This window comes from Myxocyprinus asiaticus, chromosome 19 (genome assembly GCF_019703515.2).
Source record: "Myxocyprinus asiaticus isolate MX2 ecotype Aquarium Trade chromosome 19, UBuf_Myxa_2, whole genome shotgun sequence".
NCBI classification, from domain to species: Eukaryota; Metazoa; Chordata; class Actinopteri; order Cypriniformes; family Catostomidae; genus Myxocyprinus; species Myxocyprinus asiaticus.
The window spans coordinates 30,402,567-30,421,996 of NC_059362.1; the positions used below are offsets into that span (position 1 = coordinate 30,402,567).

General features: G+C 36.0%; 1 protein-coding gene across 4 annotated transcripts in view; it reads left to right on the top strand.

The window, feature by feature from the left end:
* LOC127410153 (myelin transcription factor 1-like protein) overlaps positions 1–19,430 on the top strand; it is an 84,728-nt gene that overhangs the window by 14,252 nt on the left and 51,046 nt on the right. For all 4 annotated transcript variants that reach the window (XR_007892087.1, XM_051645245.1, XM_051645247.1 and 1 more), the window contains exons 2-5: positions 13,455–13,574; positions 15,584–15,638; positions 15,913–15,943; positions 18,613–18,675. Coding sequence is in view for 3 of the 4 variants with exons in the window: in XM_051645245.1 (XP_051501205.1) it covers positions 15,584–15,638; positions 15,913–15,943; positions 18,613–18,675 (149 nt within the window). In the remaining variant the exon portion in view is untranslated. The remainder of the gene's footprint in view (positions 1–13,454; positions 13,575–15,583; positions 15,639–15,912; positions 15,944–18,612; positions 18,676–19,430) is intronic.

A 19,430-nucleotide genomic window follows, 5' to 3' on the forward strand; every position in this document is an offset into this window, starting at 1 on the left:
GTAGTAAACAGAGGTGGAAAGTAACGAATTACAACTACTTTCGTTACAGTACTTGAGTAAATTTTTCACATAAGTATAAATAAATAATAGTATAAATACTTTTACTTGTGTTGATAAAAAATGTATTTAACTTCGCTACAATAATTTTTCACCACAATTACAAAGTAAAAAAAAAAAACATATTTTTTCGGAATTTTTAGAAATTATTTTTGCATTATATTAGTTTTGTACAGTATGTTAACTTAATAGCCAAAATACTTGGACATACATGAATGAGAATAAACCTGAAATAGGAATGTGTTTCAGTCACAATGCACATTATGTAGTTTAGAGATGATTTAGAGACATTTAGAATGTTACAAATGGCTATATCTATTTAAATACATTTTGTATTCTTAACATTTTCTGTTTGTCCAAGAATCCTCTTGCAGCAATGCAGGTCTTTGGCATTTAGAAGTTGCTAGTTTAGGACTGGAGAGGAGTCTGTTTCTCAAACTAGAGACTGTGATTTACTTGTCTTTTTGTTGTGCATCTGGCCGTCCACTTCCCTCTCTATCCTGGTTAGAGATTCTTTTTTCAAAACAGTAATGCATGGAATAGCCTTCATTTCTCTAAAACAATAGACTTTAGGAGAAAATAGAATTTCAGGAGAATGTCTTTCTTTTTGCCTATTTTTAAAACCAAAATTTGACTTGCAAGTGTAAATCAACTTGTAAGAACTCAATACCTCAGCAAATGGGGGAAAAAATCCACTGTATTGTAATTTCCGCATTGTAGCGCAACCATTTTCAATTGTTCTAATAATAGGAACATTTTCTTGAGTACCAAATTAGCATTTTAGAATGCTTTTGTAAGGAACAGGTGATATAGTTTATGTTTGCCATCACGGATAAAGAAAAAATGGAATAAATATAACTTAAATAACTTAAATATAACCGTAATAATAATTTGCAATTAATGCTTTTTGACAGTATTTTTGATCAATTTAATGCATCCTTGGTGAAAGGAAGCATAAGTTTCTTTCAAGAACAAAAATGTCTTCGTGTTCTAAAAATGGAAGTGTATATACTATATATAATATAATTTTCATAAAGTAACTTGTAATTTAATTACTTGAGTAGTTTTTTGGCAAGCTACTTATTTACTCTTACTTGAGTCATAATATTTCTTAGTATTTCTGCTTGTACTCAAGTGAATTATTTTTTCAGTGGCAGTAATTTTACTTAAGTAAAAAAATCTGTACTCTTTCCACCACTGGTAGTAAAAAAATGTTAAGTGCTCCATTTGGGATGATACTACACTTTAAAAATACATACACTACATGGCTAAGTGCATAGTATATTTTGTAAGTGCAAAGTGTAGAGTGTGTCGTTTGGGACACAGCTTATGTAAACAAGCAGCATACAAGTGCAGCTCCTATCTACTTGAATGGGGAAAGATTAAAAAGATTAAGATCAAAGAACATATTTAAAATCAGCAGTAAAATCTGACAACACTGCGATCATAAAATGTGCTTCTTTACCTCAGATTATGCTTGTATAGCTAATATACAGCATGTGCATTCTCGAGTTGATTCACAGGCAATGTCTGTATTTAAAAGGTGACTGTTTCTTTTAACTGTAAGGTGGGACATCTACATCCGATGACTGTTTCCAGTTTCTCCTATTCATTTTTTACAGTAATTATGGGATACCGACTTGTAAAAAGTGTTCATGTCTTCAAAGAACTCATAATTACAAGTTGTAAACTCTGCCTCAACATTTAAAGTTAGTAAACATATTTCTGTTTGCCATTTTATTATGCCATCATTACCAGGAGTGTTTTCTTTGTTCTTAAACATTTTGTAACAACATATAGAGGTAAATTAATGACTAAATGTAGTGATAAATATTTTGCAACAAAGCCATTTTGTTCAGTTATGAGTGTTGTCCAAGAGACTAATAACTTCCTAGGTCACAGGACGTGAACAGCTCTGAGTAGAACCTCCGAGTTGCCATCTCATAATTACAGTAATTTTGACATGACAGCATAAGTCTACAGGATTTTTTTAATTTTTGATTATCCACTGTGTGAAAACCATAATACTGATTAGAAAAGATATAGCACACAAAGGCTATGTCCACGTTTTCATTTGAAAACGCTTTTATTTTGCTATGTTTACAGCGTTTCTTCCATCGAAAATGGAGCATTGCAAAAATGCTCTCCTTTACCACATACTTTGTAAAACTCTGACGTTTGGAAACTGAAAGTGGATTAGTGTGGATGTGGTATATGTCAGAACAGTCTGAAGGTCTGTGCCAAGTTTGTTTGATGTAGCTTGAATGCTAGAAGGAGTTACAGTTGATAATTTTGGTCTTGGTTTAGGGATTTTGGAAAAATGACTTGTCTTCCACAAATCCTAGAGAAATAGTCACTGGGAAAAAGACAAAACAAAACGTTAAACTGAACACATTTGCACTTATAAAAAAAAAGCCATTAATAGCTAATCTCAACTAATTGTGGCTTGTATAATCCAATGAGTAATACCAGTAACAACAATTCTGGTAGTCTTGGTGCCCAGGTTTCCTCTGGGCCTGGCACCAGCCTAGGTTTTCAAATGAGGGGCCAAAAGCTATTTTCCGCTGAACTGCTTCTCTCTCTCTGAGGATGTAAAGTCTCCATCGCTGGGAGAGAGGACTTCTGGCGCCTCCGTTGCCATTGACGACATGTTGGTTGGATCCCACGTGGTTGCCAGGCATCATTAAGACCTGATGGCACGGGTTTCTCTCTCCATAAGCAAGCCTCGAAAATAGCAGTGGCAATTAAAGCTCCTCTCTGCCTGATGGAATAGAATGAGGCCTCAGGAGAGAGAGTCAGGAGTCAGAGAGGAAGAGAGAGAGAGAGAGAGAGAGAGAGAGAGAGAGAGAGAGAGAGAGAGAGAGAGAGATGAGATGAGATGAGATGAGATGAGATGGAGAGGGAGGCATTGTTCTCAAGCTTTACCTTTGATGAGGATGTGATGGAGTGCATCAGGTTGGAAGAGAGATTTGTTTCATTGTATAGAGTGTCTTCGTGGATTGCATCTATGCCATGCAATATATGGGTTGAGTCCAGCGCCCTGAAAGCCCTTAACAAAGAGCCATTTGTAGATTAGCAGCATCTGGCAGATCAAGACTGTGTCCATTAGTACTTAAATGAGGAAACTTACTAGAAATGTCCTCAGAGCTCTGGTGCCATCTCAAAGATGGGAGATGCGCCAACGTAAGTTTTGAAGGAAAACTTATTCTCAAAATACCCTCAATTACAAGCCACTGAAGTAGCTATAATTTCAGATTCTCGCTCGCATGCTGCTTATAACCTATGGCTTCATGGCTAGTCATGTAGCTAATAATGAAGAGCTCCAGTGTGCTTGTGCTCGGATTCTAAATGAGGACTGGAAAATGCAAGCAGCCCACACTCTCAGCTCTGTGCAGTGATTGGAATTCTGACTAGACTCTGTGAAGGCATCTGCATTACATGTGCACACACACTCCCGCACACACAAATTTGCATTACCGTCGCAATCACGCTGAGCGAGTCTCTGCAACTGATAAGGCAGAGCAGAATCCTAGACAATTTTAAGCTCTTGACTGACTATACCACAGTATTGGGTGGCCAAGAATTCTCCACCACTGACCACTGGACTTTGCCTCCCAGTGGATATTAGACCTTAGGTGCCTTTAAACACATGAGCAATGTTGTGGCTTAGGTCAAGGAATAGATTGCCAAAAAATTACAATTATATCATTATTTACCCTCACCCTCATGTCATTCTAAATCTGTATGGTGTTTTTCTCTCTCTCTTATTTCACAAAATGAGAAATTTCTGATATATTTTCGACTCCCTATATTCCATACAATGGCAGTACTTAATGACCAGTCTGTCAAGCTCCAAATACAGTAGGTCTTAAAAGCACCATAAAAGTAGTCCATACGATAGCAGTCATATGGCTTCAGATGACGTTCTTTTGTTCACAAGAACCAATGACGTTTGATGTCATTAAAAGAAAATGTGAGATGAAAAACACAATTGCTGGAGCAAACACATAATTTTGTCGTACTTCTATGACACTTTCAGCTCACGTGTCAAGTTGCATGCTTTTCAGGACTTGCATGCTTTTCGGTACTTTGCATCGCAAGTGCACCCACCCACTATCAGTTCCACGCAATTTAATCATGCTCTAACAAACTTGTAAATGTAATTGGTTATGTAATGCAAATGTTAAAATGTATCCCCTTACAAGGCACTATAGTAAAGGGTTTTGATGTCTATGAACTGATAATCTGCTTTCTTACAGTACGTGTGATTTGTGTGAAAGAAAATAAAAGTGATTTATTGCGCCTCTGGTGTTCATTTCACCAGAAAAACTACTGTGATCCATACAACAACCCAAATAAAAATCATTTTGCAAAAACATAGGCATAGTAACATGTTTCTATGAGGTAGGAACTGAGGTAGGAGGTAGGAACTGCTATATATGAAGAAAACAAAAAGTTAATATTAATATATTTCTCCTTATAAATAACAGTATACAAGTCTGGAAGGACAAGAGGGTGATTAAAAAACTGTAGAATATTCATTTTTGGATTAACTATTCCTTTAATGTGATAGAGTATGTGAAATTAATAATGTCACCTTGTTTCAGGGCTCTTGTAGACATGATGCCATCTGAACTGAGGCCAGGCAAAACCAGGCAAGCAAATCTGACTGGTCACACTACATACTGAAAATTCAGACCAATCTCAGGGCCACTGACACCAGTACACTGCTGTAACATAGACAAACATGTTGTGAATCAACAGTAAATATGATTTCAGATTTGTATGTGGAGTGATTTTCTTTCTGACTGTCCAGTGGGGTGATGTTGGGCAGGGTTGGGGGGAAATTAGCCAGAGAGATAGTATGCAGAGCCTTGAGGGTTGTAGGGTCATGTCTTTGTGACTGGGGTCACTCTGTTCCTTATGACTGGGCGTGATGCACACACACACAAACACACATACACACACTCTTGTGGGGGCAGAGAGGCTCACGGTGGTGCTGTGCAGCTGGAGCAGATTTGAGATGAATGTGATGTGACAACAGCCCTGCCAGACGAATGCCTGTGCAAGGGTTTGGGGGGGAATGGGGGTGTGCTGGAAGATGGAAGGTCTGGACTGATGGAGGATGTGGAGATGCTAGTATCTTCAGCTAGACTTTATTGTATGTTTATATTTAAACACTGTCCTGTTGCATAGTGGCTGTGGTCCATTAAACTCTCTTGCATGCTGGCTGGCCGTGCTCCTGAATAGACATTCCCAAAAAAAAAATAATCACACTGAACGTATTTTTGTGTCCATCTGCTCTGTATTTCATTAGTTTAGTTTCAATAGTAATAGTAAAACATGAAGTAGATGGACATCTTTGACAGTTGTGCCATGTCTCCCTGTTTTTTTTTTTTTTTTTTCTCTCTCTTGCTGGAGTGTAAGTTTTATAGACCCAGTGTCAAGTTAAAAAGATGTTCAGCCATTAAAATGAATCTTGAGACACCTACGTTCTGTTGTATTTACAAAGCACATTTGATTTTATTTTCTCCCAAAACACTAAATATCAACAAAAACTACCAGCACTTTCCCAAACACCTGTTTGTTACTATGCGGTGTAAAATTTTCCTGATCCATGAGATCTTTGCATGTAATGTCTAAAGGTTGATTTTGAGCCAGTTTGATCTAATTTTTAATGTTTCTTAAAATGTTGCAGAATTATGTAGCTAATGAAAATCCCTGAAATTAATACATTTAGACAAAGTACTTTTGTTCAAGGTAAATCAAAAGCTTTTTTAATAACTGTCCAATAAGTGAAAAGATAGTATTCAAGGTAATAAAAAAAAAAAAAAAAACAAGATGTCACGACTGTCAAATTGGAGCTGTCATGTCATTTTCCCAGTCATAGAATTCCGAGTTAACAACTTTTATGAAGCATTCTATGAAGACATGAGCGCATTTTACAAGTTGGAATCTTAATCATAATTATGGTTATTCCAACATGACAATCTCTCTCTCTCTCTCTCTCTCTCTCTCTCTCTCTCTCTCTCTCTCTCTCTCTCTCTCTCTCTCTCTCTCTCTCTCTATATATATATATATATATATATATATATATATCCACTCACAAAAGAGAGAGAGAGAGAGCAAGATGGAGACATAGAGAGAGAGAGTTATATTTTGAAGCCCACTTTATGTGAGACAGAAGGGCATTGGGCATGAATACTAAACAGTGTTTTCCCCCAATTACAAGCAAGCTGGGCCAGCTCACTGCCACTGGGGGACAGCTGGAGCTCATATGCTTTGATTTGACCAAGTGAAGTTCAGATGAGAGCTTCATATTGCCCCAGTGTAAACGATAGAGCAATCTATCAATGTAAAGAGGGGCAGCGTGAAAGTGAGTGCATATTTGTATGCGATGGGGACATGAATGTTGTTACGCACAAAGATCTGTCTTTCTAAGGAAATATGTTCAAGTCTGCATTCCTGACACTGAAAGCCTTTTAATACACATCTCCAGCATTTGGAGAGCACACTTTGTGTCGCTGGCCTTGGTGCTGACAAATACTTGCGTGCGCACACAGATCTGTATGTGTTCCTCTCTCTCACACACACAGACACACACACACAGAGAGAGAGAGAGAGAGAGAGAGAGAGAGAGAGAGAGAGAGAGAGTATTTTGAATTTTAACAACACTTTATTTTGAATCATTAAAACCAAGTTAAGACAACCAAAAACAAAACAAAAATTAAGCCTACCTTAAATCATCAACAAAAAGGCTAACACAAATCCCAAATTAATTTAAACCTTTCAAGATTATCCATTATAATACAATAACCATGTTCAACTTTTATTCTAGCTCTAGTCAGCCTTTTAAAAAACAAGGCATCAATACTGTGACTTTTCTCAATTTGTTGTCTTGTCATATAGAACAGTTTACCTTTTCTTTTACCTTTTTTACAATATCTGACACCAAAATTAAAACCAACTTCAATAAAATTTTCTCAAAGAATTGAAAAGCTCTTTTAAAATATTAAAGTAATGGCAACAACAGTTCACATTTAGGAAAACAATGAAAAACAGTTTCTCTGATATTACAGAAGGGACATTTATCTGTTATTTCAGGATTTATTACAGAAACAAAGGAGTTCATTGCTATAATCCCATGTAAAACCCTCCATTGCATATCTCTCACATTTTTTGTCAACGGTGGCTTATAAAGTGCTTCGCATGTAGGTTTTATTCCTCTTTCAACTCCAAAATAAGTTATCCAGGGGGTATCCAATCTATCCTTTAATTTTCCTTTGTTCATAACTTTAACACAAAATTCATAAACAGTTTTTCTCCCAACAGATCTGAAAGCTGTATCACCTAGATTTTGTTTAAATAACAATGAAGATACTTCTTACATTTTTGGCCATACTGCCAAATTAGGAAAGCAATCGGTTGGATTAGTTCTTTCTTCTCCATCAGTCCATTTTATAAGCAAATGTTTTTCCTCTTCAGAAAGCGCTCTCCGAAATCTGTCCAATATCTGTCCCACTATACGAGTAGAATGGACATACAGTCTCTCAGCCAAAGCACCCACATTAGTGAAATCAGTGCCTGCCAGCTCTATCAGATGTTTCACAGTTATAACTTGAGCTTTAATGAGGGTTTCATTCAATCTTGGGGCTCCTTCCCACGTAATATATAATCTTGCCCCATAAACAATAGGTTCCTCTAATAACTAAAACAAAGCACTTTTACATACAAGCTTTCTACTCTCTAATAAACTCCAAGCTTTAAAAACACTACTGTAAAATAATGGAACATCTTTCACATCCAAAAATTTTATAAGAAAAACAGTTTCTTTAAGACCCAAATTAAAAACTTGTTTTAAAATCAACTCAGCAATAGTCTTGTATTTCCATACAAGACATTCTGTAAAAATTTCAAACGAAAAGCAGCTTTCCGACTCAATAAATGAATAAGACCTTGCCCCCTTCATCTTTTGGCAAATAAAGAATACTCTGTGGTATCCAATGAAGTTTCTTCCAAAAGAAATCTACAATTAATGCTTGAGCTTTTACTAGAATTCCTCCAGGAAGTTCTAGTACTGCTAATCTATGGCATAAAGTTGAAGCCACTAATAAGCTAATTATTGTTTGTAATAAGCGTTCTCCTTCTATATGACATGCGTGGCAAAAGCCACTGCCATTTTCCCAACCTACCTTTTATTTTTTCCAAAAACCCCTCCCAATTGTCTTTTTTTTTTTACTATAAAATCATAACATAGGTATACTCCTAAGTACTTTAATCCATCTATTTCCAACTTTAAATTACCTGGTAATATTGGTTCTTTATTATTCCAATCACCAATTATGAGACCTGTGCTTTTTTTCCAATTTATTCTTGCAGATGAAATTATTTCAAACTCTTTTGCTAACTGAGACATTTTATTTACATCTTCTTGTCCTTGCACTATAACTATAACATAATCTGCATAAGCAGCTAGGTGCATTGGAGGATATTCCTCTGCAATCTTGAATCCCATCAATTTAGCACGAAATTTGATCAACAAAGGTTCAAGCACTATTGACTACATACCAGAAATGGAACATCCTTGTCTTATGCCACGCTCTATTTTAAAAGGAGCACTTAAGCCACCGTTGATTTTCAGGATACTCTCAATACCCCCATACAATACTTTTATAATTTCAATAAAATTAGAGGAGAATCCAAAAGCTTTTAACGTATTCCGTAAAAACTGGTGCTCTGCACAATCAAAAGCTTTCTCTTGATCTAATGAAATAAGACCACATATAAATCCAAAATGACTAGAGCAATCCAAAAAATCATGAACAAATGAAATATTATTTACAATAGATCTAACAGGTACACAATAAGATTTATCTGTGTGAATCACGTATTCCATTACTTTTCTTAATCTGAGAACAAGAGCCTTAGATAGAGCTTTCATGACTGCACAGTGTAAGAACACAGGTCGCCAGTTACCCATTTCTCTTAGATCACCTTTTCTGGGTACTAAAGTAAGAACAGCTCTTCGACATTTTAATGGCAGCTGCCCCTCAGCAAGACTCTCATTGATCACTGCCAAAAGATCTGTCACCAAAACACCCCAAAAGGACTTTAAAAATTCTATAGGGAGACCATCTATACCTGGTGCATGACCATTAGTCATGCTTTGCAATGCAGTGTACAATTCCTATGTCCTTGCCGTCTTCAGAATGAATACAATAAATGATCTTACTTTGCCCATTTTTTTCTCTAAACTGAAACAAATAAAAAAAATAAATGGATGGTGCATCCATCTCATTAATGTTTTGAAAACATGCACACACTAAAGCTACATGTGTTTTCATCCCCAGTAGATCTTCTAAAATGTCTTTTTTCTCTCTCTCTCTCTCTCTCTCTCTAATTGCTTGAGTTTTATCTTGACTTCTTATAGAATCCAACAAATTAAGCTCTGTAATTTCATTTTCTAGATTTTCGATTGCTCTCATGGTATCCCTTGAGGTATTGAAAGAGTACTGATTACAAAAGTGCTGAATTTTAATTTTCCCAGCATCCCACCACTGATTTAAAGACTCAAATTGTTGAGTTTGTGTTTTCCACTGTTCCCCCAAAAATATCTAAAAGAAATATCATTCAACAAAGACGTATTAAAATGTCAATTAGAACTTTTTTATTTTAAGAAAGTTAATAAATACAATCCCTAAAACCATATAATGATCAGGAAAAACAACTGGACTTAAAACACATGATTTAAAAATCTGTAGGTGCTGCTTAAAACAATAAATTCTATCTAGTCTGGCTAAAGAAATGTAATCACCCCTAGAATGTGCCCATGAATACTGCCTAGTTTCTTTTCTCCAAACATCAGACGACTCATGCGTCTCAACAAAACATTTCAATTTATGTCTTGATGCCATATGTCTTGATTCTATATTATTTCTATCCAGGTTACTATAACTGTACAATTAAAATCTCCAGCTAAAATAAAATTAAAAAAAATCAGTCGAATCACAACTCTGAAGAGTAGATAACTTCTCCATAAAGATCATCCTCCCATAAGCAACTACCAGTGCATATACATTTATCAGTATCAATGTAATTTTGTCATATTTTGCTGAAACTTTAATCAATCTACCAGCACCAATTTCTTCAACTTTATAAGATAGAGGTAAAAACTGTTTTGAAAATAAAATTGCCACTCCTGCAATAATTGAGGTCTTATGGCTCAATATCACAGAACCAGCCCAATCTCTCTGCATGCCATTCAACCTCATTAATACCATATGAATGTGTTTCCTGTGCAAAAGCAATATCAATGTTCTTTAGCTTCAGTAATTCATAATATGCACTCCTTTTCATAACATCTTGTGCTCCATTTGAGTTTAAAGAGGATATCCTGATATCACCCACAACAAAAAATTATGGACAGAAACAAGAAAAGATTCACTGGACATGATTTTGTACTCAGAATTTATTCTTGTGACCCTTCAAAATTATTTGAAGAACGCATCTTTTGAACAGACTTCCTTAACCGATAAACCTCACTAAATCTCACTAAGACCCTCCCCTCCTGTATTTCACATCAAAATCTTTGCTGAATCAACAAACAGAAGTCTGTTTTGAGAAGTCATCCACTATAACATTTCTTTTCCCTTTAGTCATTTGTTGAAAAAAAAAAAAAAAAAAAAAACTAAGAACTCTTTCTAAGCTAAAATAGGCATGTTTTCTTTGTCCATCTGTTGCTGAATGATCAGACAAATCTCTTTCACTGTCACTGCCTGATCTATATTCCATCTCACAACAAACAGCACCCTCCTTCGTAGACTTCATCTACCTGCTCAGTAACACTTTCTATTATCTCGCCATTTTCTCCTGTATTCTAATTTTCTCCTGCTTCCTTTAAACTGTGTGCAACCTGTACCTCATTTTCTGCAGAGTCAGTTTGAAGATCCTTCCTTTTCTGAGGACAAGCCCGAAATAAATGCCCCTCATTTCCACAATTAAAGCATTTAATTGTTTCAGTCAACACAAAAATTACAGTCAAACCCGTCAACCTTGAACAAGAAAACAACATTCAACTCATCTGTTCTACTCTTCAGTACCATAAACACTTGTCTTCTAAAAGACAAAATGTGTTTAACAGTGGAGATTTGCATCCAACTGGAATCTTTTTAATTGCAGAAATCATCTGACCATTGTGCTCTAAGACTTCATCTTTTATGAATGGGGGCACGTTTGACAAAATTGTCTTCTTAGCAGGGTTAACAACCTCAAAAACTGATGTTTGTGTGTTTTTTAACACAATTCCTTGTACAACAAGTCTGTTGACTTTCTCCACAAAGTACAGAAAAAGAACAATGGCACCGTTCATCTTAGACGCAGACCTTATACTGCTGTGTCCAACAACAGCTCCAACCGCTAAACTACAATCTTCCACCAAGCACTCAACGCCGACTGGCACTTTAACTCCCCAACTGTATCTGTTTGCATCCCATAGGACTACCAGGAACACCCACTACACGACACGCCTAATCCAAGTAACACCCCCTTTGGATCATAAAGCCATTCTACTGGCTGAGAGAACTTATATAGCCATATTCAATCACCATATGATTCATGTTATCTTAACTACTGTATGTACATATCACAAAGAATCACTTTTAAATATGATATTGTCACATATATGTCACATATGATATTATGTATTCAAAGATATACATGGTCAAATTAAACTTGTCTCTTATCTGTTTTCTCAAGCTAGCCTACAAGCTAAGCTGCCAATGTATTAGCTTAGCTACCCTTAGCTTCTTCTCCTCTTCATTTTCATCACGTTTATCCCTCATAGTCGCCACCTAGTGATACGGTGGTATGATTGTGTCCAATAGAACTTTTTAGTAGCAGAATATTCAGTCATTTTATAAACTTTCCATTTTTTTTATTTTTGTGGTTAGGGTTAGGTATAGGGGTAGGTATAAGTTTAGGTTTAGTGTAGGGTGTAGGTGTACAATTGCAGCAGGACTCCAAGTAAATGCAACAAACATATCTATTAGAGGGGGTGTAACTTGTAGTGGGTGTGTTTTGTAGTAGTCCTACAGGACTCAGACAGACCCTTCTCTAACTCCGTGCATGACGGGTGAGTTGCTCGAACCCCCCACCCTCCATGAACTCGCCATGGCAGCCAGTTTGAACGCTGAACGCGCCCTAACCACTTTATGCCCCCTTCTCCTTACAAATTAAACTTAACTTGAAACTTGAAACACAACTCCTTAAAGAAAACTAGCGTTGAAAAAATAAAACTGAGACAAACCGTCAGAGAAGGAAACTCAGCCACTCTCACAGACGCGCTCCACTCACTCGCCGCTCACGCGCATTCGCACACAGAGAGAGAGAGAGAGAGAGAGAAAGAAATATGCAAGTGGACCAACAGCACACATTAACAGGATTTGCAAGGAGCATCAGATAGATGTGTTAGCTTGTTGACTAGTAGAGGAGCGGAGCACTCAATGTGTGTGTGTGTGTGTATGTGTGTATGTGTGTGTGTGGGCAGGTTTAAGTGGTTTACGAGGACTTTTTTTAGGTTACAAACTGGTAATTACAAGGGTATTATGCTATAAATGTGGTTTATGAGGACATTTCTAGTGTCCCCATAATTCAAATCGCTTAAAAAACATACTAAACAATGTTTTATTGAAAATGTAAAAATGCAGAAAATTTTTGTGAGGTTTAGGTTTAGGGGTAGGGTTAGGGTTAGGGGATAGAATCTATAGTTCGTACAGTATAAAAATCATTATGTCTATGGAGAGTCCTCATAATGATAGCTGCACCAACGTGTGTGTGTGTGTGTGTGTGTGTGTGTGTGTGAGAGAGAGAGAGAGAGAGAGAGAGAGAGAGAGACAGCGTGTGTTTTTGACTGATAGAAAATACATAAATTGTTGGCTAATCTATATGACCTATTATAAATACATGACGCATATTATATAAGAATTTGAGCACTTAATAAAAGCTCATCAAGCACCTGTGAAAAAAGTGACTTCCTTAATTTATAGAAATCAAAAAACTTCCTGTATTTGCTCTAAAGGCATAAAGATCTTCATATTTCTCTCAAAAAATGAGAAAAAATGGGTGACTTCATTCTTTATGAACGGGGAACATATTTCTAAACTTTGACTTCTGTCACTTATTATATTTTTAAACCAAAAGAGACTGACAGATATTTGTTATTGTTTTATATTTTTTTCCTTGCTCTTCCTGCACTTTGATAATGGAGATGTTAAATAGTTGTTGACATCTTTATGTCTTTCCATATAAGTGTGCTGTATTTCTGTCTGCAGGTTTGACAGAACTGCAATTTATGACTAAAGACAGTGAACAGCATTTTTTTATTTTTTTTATTTGAACAGAAAATGAGTTTTGAGGAGCAGTTTTAAGGGACACACTGCGGAAGATTCTGCCTAATCGCACCACACAGGAGGCGCTCCTCAGAAAACACATCTGTCCCACCATCAACCAGTAAATCTCAGGTAATGTGCTTTATGTGATTTGTTTGTCCTCTACACTGTAAAAAAAATTCGAAATCAGTGTTTTCGTCTTATTTTCCAGTAAAAACTATCTCTACATCCTTTAAACCAAGATACTGTATATTTACTTGAGAAGCAAAATTGTGTAAGATATTATGACTTGTTTCAGAGAATATATCTTGAAGTTTATTTTTCTTACCCCAGTAGCATTTTGTTTTCTTGTTTTAGCATAACTCTAAAAAAATCATTTCTTGCAACAAAACAAGAAAAGACAGTTTACCAATTTGGTTAAAAAAATAAACTTAATTCAAGGAATATTCTCTGAAAACAAAGTCTTAATGTCTTACACAAAGTTGCTTCTCAAGTAAATTGATTCTGTATTAAGGATGTTTAGATATTTTTACTGGAAAATAAGACAAAATAACTGCCCTAAAAGGCGAAACACAAGAACTACACCAACACTGAGAAAAACTGCTTTAAATGTACTAGGTTTAAGTGTGGATTTTATAGATGCTGCAAATTTTACTTTCCATTTTCTCTTAATCTGAGTTGAGCCAAATAGTTGAGCCAAACCCGTCTGTCACAGGACAGATTATAGTCTTAAGAGATATATAATTCACTCTATTATAAGATGTTGATTAAATGTTTAGTTACTGTGTTTTGACACTACACGGCAGAATACTATTAAGAAAATTATTTATTTATTTATTTTGCAATTGAGTAAAGGTTTTGTGCTGCTTTGTTTTCTGAACAATGAAAGGCTGTAAGATATATTTGAACTCATTCTAGCACTAGAAGACTAGCTCTTCATACAGTATGAACTAGTGATGCATATTTTCCATAATGTACGACATGATCAATGTGTAGTATTATCCATGGTTTCCAAGTCTGTATTTTTCATAATAAACCTATTCCTTATCATCTATGACCCTTTTTACTTTTTTAATAGCTATTCATGCTGCAGACATCACTGCCCTTTTACACTAGCTTAAAGAGCACCTATCATGTTTTTTAAACGTGCCTAATTTTGTTTTAAAGGTCTCATACAATAGATTTACATGCATCCAAGGTCAAAAAACACTTTAATTTGCTCATAATTTAAATTGCAGCATTACCATTTTTTCCCAGTGTCAAAAACAACTCGTTTAATGATCCGTTCTAAAGGATTCATTCTAAACTCCTCCTTTCAGAAAGCCTACTCTGCTCTGATTGGTCAGATGTCCCAGTCTGTTGTGATTGGTCTACCACTTAGTGTAGTGTTTGAGGGCGGGTCAAAGCTGTTCGAAAGCAGCCAATACAGACCAGAGGCAGGTTTTTTTGTTACCAAATTACTTAGGTTAGTACAGGAAGTAAGTCTGGAATTACTAACGACTCGTTTCAGGTGTTCTGAATTGGTTCTTTCTTTTGAGAGTCAATAACTCCATTTGTCATGCACTTTGATTTTTGAAACTTTGCAGACTTTTTTTACATTCACAAATGTAAAAAAAAATTCATAATAGAATGCATTTATGGTCGGAGATATCAAGTAGGAATATTCCACATCCAACTTGCATGGAACGCAGCATAACCATGTACCCTGACGAAATGAAATTTATTGGAAGCAACATTTAAATGGCAAATATTATTAGATAGATTTTTCCAGGTATTATAGACCTTCTTGGTAGATTCATATGAAAAATTATGATTTTTGAAAGTCTGTTCGGGAGACGTTCATTTCAAATACAGTCATGCTGCAGTTAAAATTAGGCTTGCTTGAGCATTAAGTGTCGTTTCAAGTTCTGGCTTTCGTGCGTGGACGTGTTTTTAAAATGTCAATTGGTATTATTAGTTAGCTGCGACATAATGTATGATGCCCAAAGGCATAGGGTGTCTTATTCATTGTGAAACTGTGTTTTCTTAATGGCATGAATCACACTGAAGGCCTAGACTTTTAATGCACGGCCCACCACTGCTTTTACAGTAGCTAAGATAGTAGACCGGAGGTCAGACTAATAGCTGATTCTTTTCTCCAGATGGAGCTGAATGCGACTGAGAAGCGTCATCGAACACGATCTAAAGGTGTGCAAGGTACAATGCACTCATACACTTTAGTTGCAGTCTCAACCTACGGTCAAATCCATTTTCCCACTTTCAATCTATAATTGAGACTTTTTATTGCCTTTCACGAATTATCACTTATGTCAGTGGTGATGAACATGGACTATTGATTGGATAGGTGAAGTATCCAGTGAGAATACATAAACCTGAAGAATTAGTCTGTTCATAACAGTATGATTCCTGTGTGATGAATCTGATGTTGAGATATTTTCTCACTCATTGTTCTCGCTTTCATTCTTTTCAGTTGCCGTGGAGGCTGCACAAGAGCTGTTCAGGTCAGTCTGCATACAATGTAGGAATCATTCACTTTCAAAGTCACTATGAAATGGCATTTGCAATACATTTTGCTTTTGTAATGTGTCATTTTCCCAACTGAAACAGGATATACAACCAGTGAAATTGTAGGGCGGGGATTAGGGGTGTGTAAAAATACAGATTTTCCGATGCCCGATAATGATTCTTAAATCCCCAGATCAGTGTGAGACAGTTCACTTAAAGAGACAGTACCATTTTAGCGCTTGTTCTACAAGTCAATGCAAATACTTGCAAGTAGTAAAAATTGTGCATGTAAACAATAAACATGTAACAAAATGTATATATGCAGTATAATACATGAAATTTCAAGACTTTATTTTATCCAGTGGAAATGGACTGGATAGGGAAAAGTGGTTTCTGTATGATAGGAGGTTGGAGGGGAGTGGTCAAAAAATAGAGGGCATGGTGATGTCAGAATAATAATATAAAGAGTTGATAATATAAACTAATAAAAATCCAGAAACTTATTTGCTCACAGATGCTATCTTAGTTTTCCATTTCTGTCTTTAAGGACAAAAACAGGTGTATGACGCATAATGCATTTCCGTTCAAAGTACGGAACGTGGTGGCATCAAAGTATAATTTTGCTAATTGATATAATTCAATGTGATTTATCCAATATGGCAAGTACAACACAGGCAGAGCCTATAAATAGAACTTTCAGAGAAACTGCCTTCAGTAAGAATGTAAGATTCTACCAATTAGTATTAGTGAATATCCCTGCGCTCCTAATGAAATCATGCATTATTATGAGAGTGAATGGCCTGTTTTTCCTCTTGGGTGGTGAGTTGTTTTTACTTATCTCTGCCCATAACATTTTCCCCAACAAATCTTTCCTTAAGCACAATTTACAGGCCTCATAAATGGCAGCATTTTCCTCATTAAGAATGGTTTAACACCCACGCTGTTGTTAAAAAAGGCTTTTTATTTTGTGTGGCTATGTGTCCAATTACAATGACAGCGGCAAGGAAGCTGGGGTGTGTGACTGTTGGAGTGTGGTGTGACCAGCTTTTTCAGTGGCGACTCCCTACCATGTCGTCGTTATTGTGGTATCAGACTGAGTAGATAAGTCTTATTCCCTCTATTCTCTATCTCTCTCCTTCCCAATAATCAGGGCAATCTGCTTCATCAGCAGGTCCAGGCCTGTAGCTGCAGGCATCTTTAACACCAGTTACACTCACTTATGGGTCACTACTGTAGCTTGATCAGACACTGATCCCCTGCCAACATCAACTAGGTGAGATGCAATTTTGGAGCTAGGCTAGACATGTTCCCACAAAAAAATTTTTTTTACTATTACTATAGAACTATCTTACTTCAAACTCTAGAAGTGCTTAAAGGATTAGTTAACCCACAAATTAAAAATTGTCTTTATTTACTCACCCTCATATTGTTCCAAACTCATTTATTTATTCCATGGGACTTCAAAGGTGAATTTCTGAAGAATATTTTTGAATGAGGTCTGGGGATCTCAAGCTCCAAAAAGCACCAGAAAAGATTATAAATGCTGTCTTTATGACTAGTGCGCTATATTCCATGTTTTCTGAAGTCATATGATAGCTTTGTGTGATGAACAGTCTGAGAAAGTTACTGACTTTAATGGTGTTTTTGCAATCTTTTTGAAGCTTGAAAGCTTCAGTCCCCATACATTTTAATTGCATGGAAAAAATGACCAGCACAGATTTCAAAATTTCTGCCTTTGTGTTCCACAAAAGAAATAAATGTATAAGGGTTTAAAATGACATGAGCATGAGTAAATAATGACATAATTTTCATTTTGGGTGAACTGTTTCTTCTTTAAGCCAGAGAGTATGTAACTAATTTTGCTAGTTTTTTGTTAAATGGATAGTTCACCCTAAAAGGGAAATTCTGTCATTATTTAGTCACCCTAATGTGGCACTAAATCCATATGACTTTTTCTTCTGTGGAACATAAAAGGTGAATATTTAAAAGTCTTAAGAGGATTTATTTGCCATATAATGACAGTGAAAAGTGACTCTTGTCTGTCAAGCTCAAAAATGACAAATAAATAAATAAAATAAATATAATAATAATAATAATAATAATAATAATAATAATAGTAAGTAATCAATACTCATGTTGTATATTTTTCACATCACTTTTTGTGTGATGAACAAAATTTAATTATGTCTTATGAAGACCTTGTTAAAATTCACATTTCTTCCACGGAAGAAAGAAAGTCAAATGGGTTTTGGAATAACAAGAGGGTGAGTAAATGATGCTAGCCATTTAACACAAAACTACCAGTTAGTTACATTAGTTACACCCTAATTACAATATTTGGATATGTTCGCTGGTCTGACCCTGTGTTCGTGGAGGGCAAAAGTTCTAAACTTGGAAGTGTGTTCCCTCATGGCTTATAACTGGCTGTGGACCTAAATGGAGCAGACAGAGAGAGAGCGATATGCAATATGAAATATGGAGCATGGTGAGTCATTGGCCTGGAGTACTTTGGGAGCTCTCTAAATCTCTAATGAAGGCTGATGTGGCATGGTTCAAACATAGTCAGCAAGAAAGAGCATAAATGTGTGTGTGTCTATGTGTGTGTCTACCTGCATGCATGTGTTTGTGATGCCAGCCTTGTATTCATTATTCTTCTTGTCTGCAGCTGTCCCACACCAGGGTGTGATGGTAGTGGACATGTCAGTGGCAAATACGCCAGACACAGGAGGTAAGAAATAACCTTCCATGTCTCACTCATACACTTTTAAACTGTACCCACCTGTATGAAAGTGCCCCAAAATACTTAATAGATACTTAATAGAGTCCTCATTTTTGTTCAGTTAGCAAATAATAAGTTAAATAATGCTGCGTTCCATTCAAAGTCGGATGTGGGATATTCCTACTTGATATCTCAGATCGTCGACCATAATGCTTTCCATTGCTAGTTGTTTGGAAGAAGAAGTCTAAGGAAACAAAACTGCAATATTCCTGTTTGCTTAACATGTATTCTATTGCCATCACTAGTGACGTCTTCTTGCAACCAAATTGCAGAGGATGCAGTGCAATGCTAGCATTTGTTCTGCATGTGTACGATTTTCAAAAGAGAGTATAATTTTCAGTGTTTTACACACCTTTCTCTGCTAAAGAAGTTTTATAATCATGGAATGTAGGAACGTTGACTCATTGATGCTTTTTATTTGATTAAAAGTGAATGTTTATCATAAACTTTGTACATCTCCCTTGGTACCGACATGTTTGTATGATGTAATGCACCAATCATGCAAAACAAGTTTTCAAGTTGGAAATCTGACTTCAAGTGGCGTTCCATTGCACTTTTCCAAGTAGGAAATTCCCACTTTCCGAGTTGAATGGAACGCAGCATATATATCAACTTGTCACAGATGTTTCTCCTAAAATACTTAAGGGGAAATAAAAATAGACACGAATGAGACAATTTTTGACATATATATATATATATATATA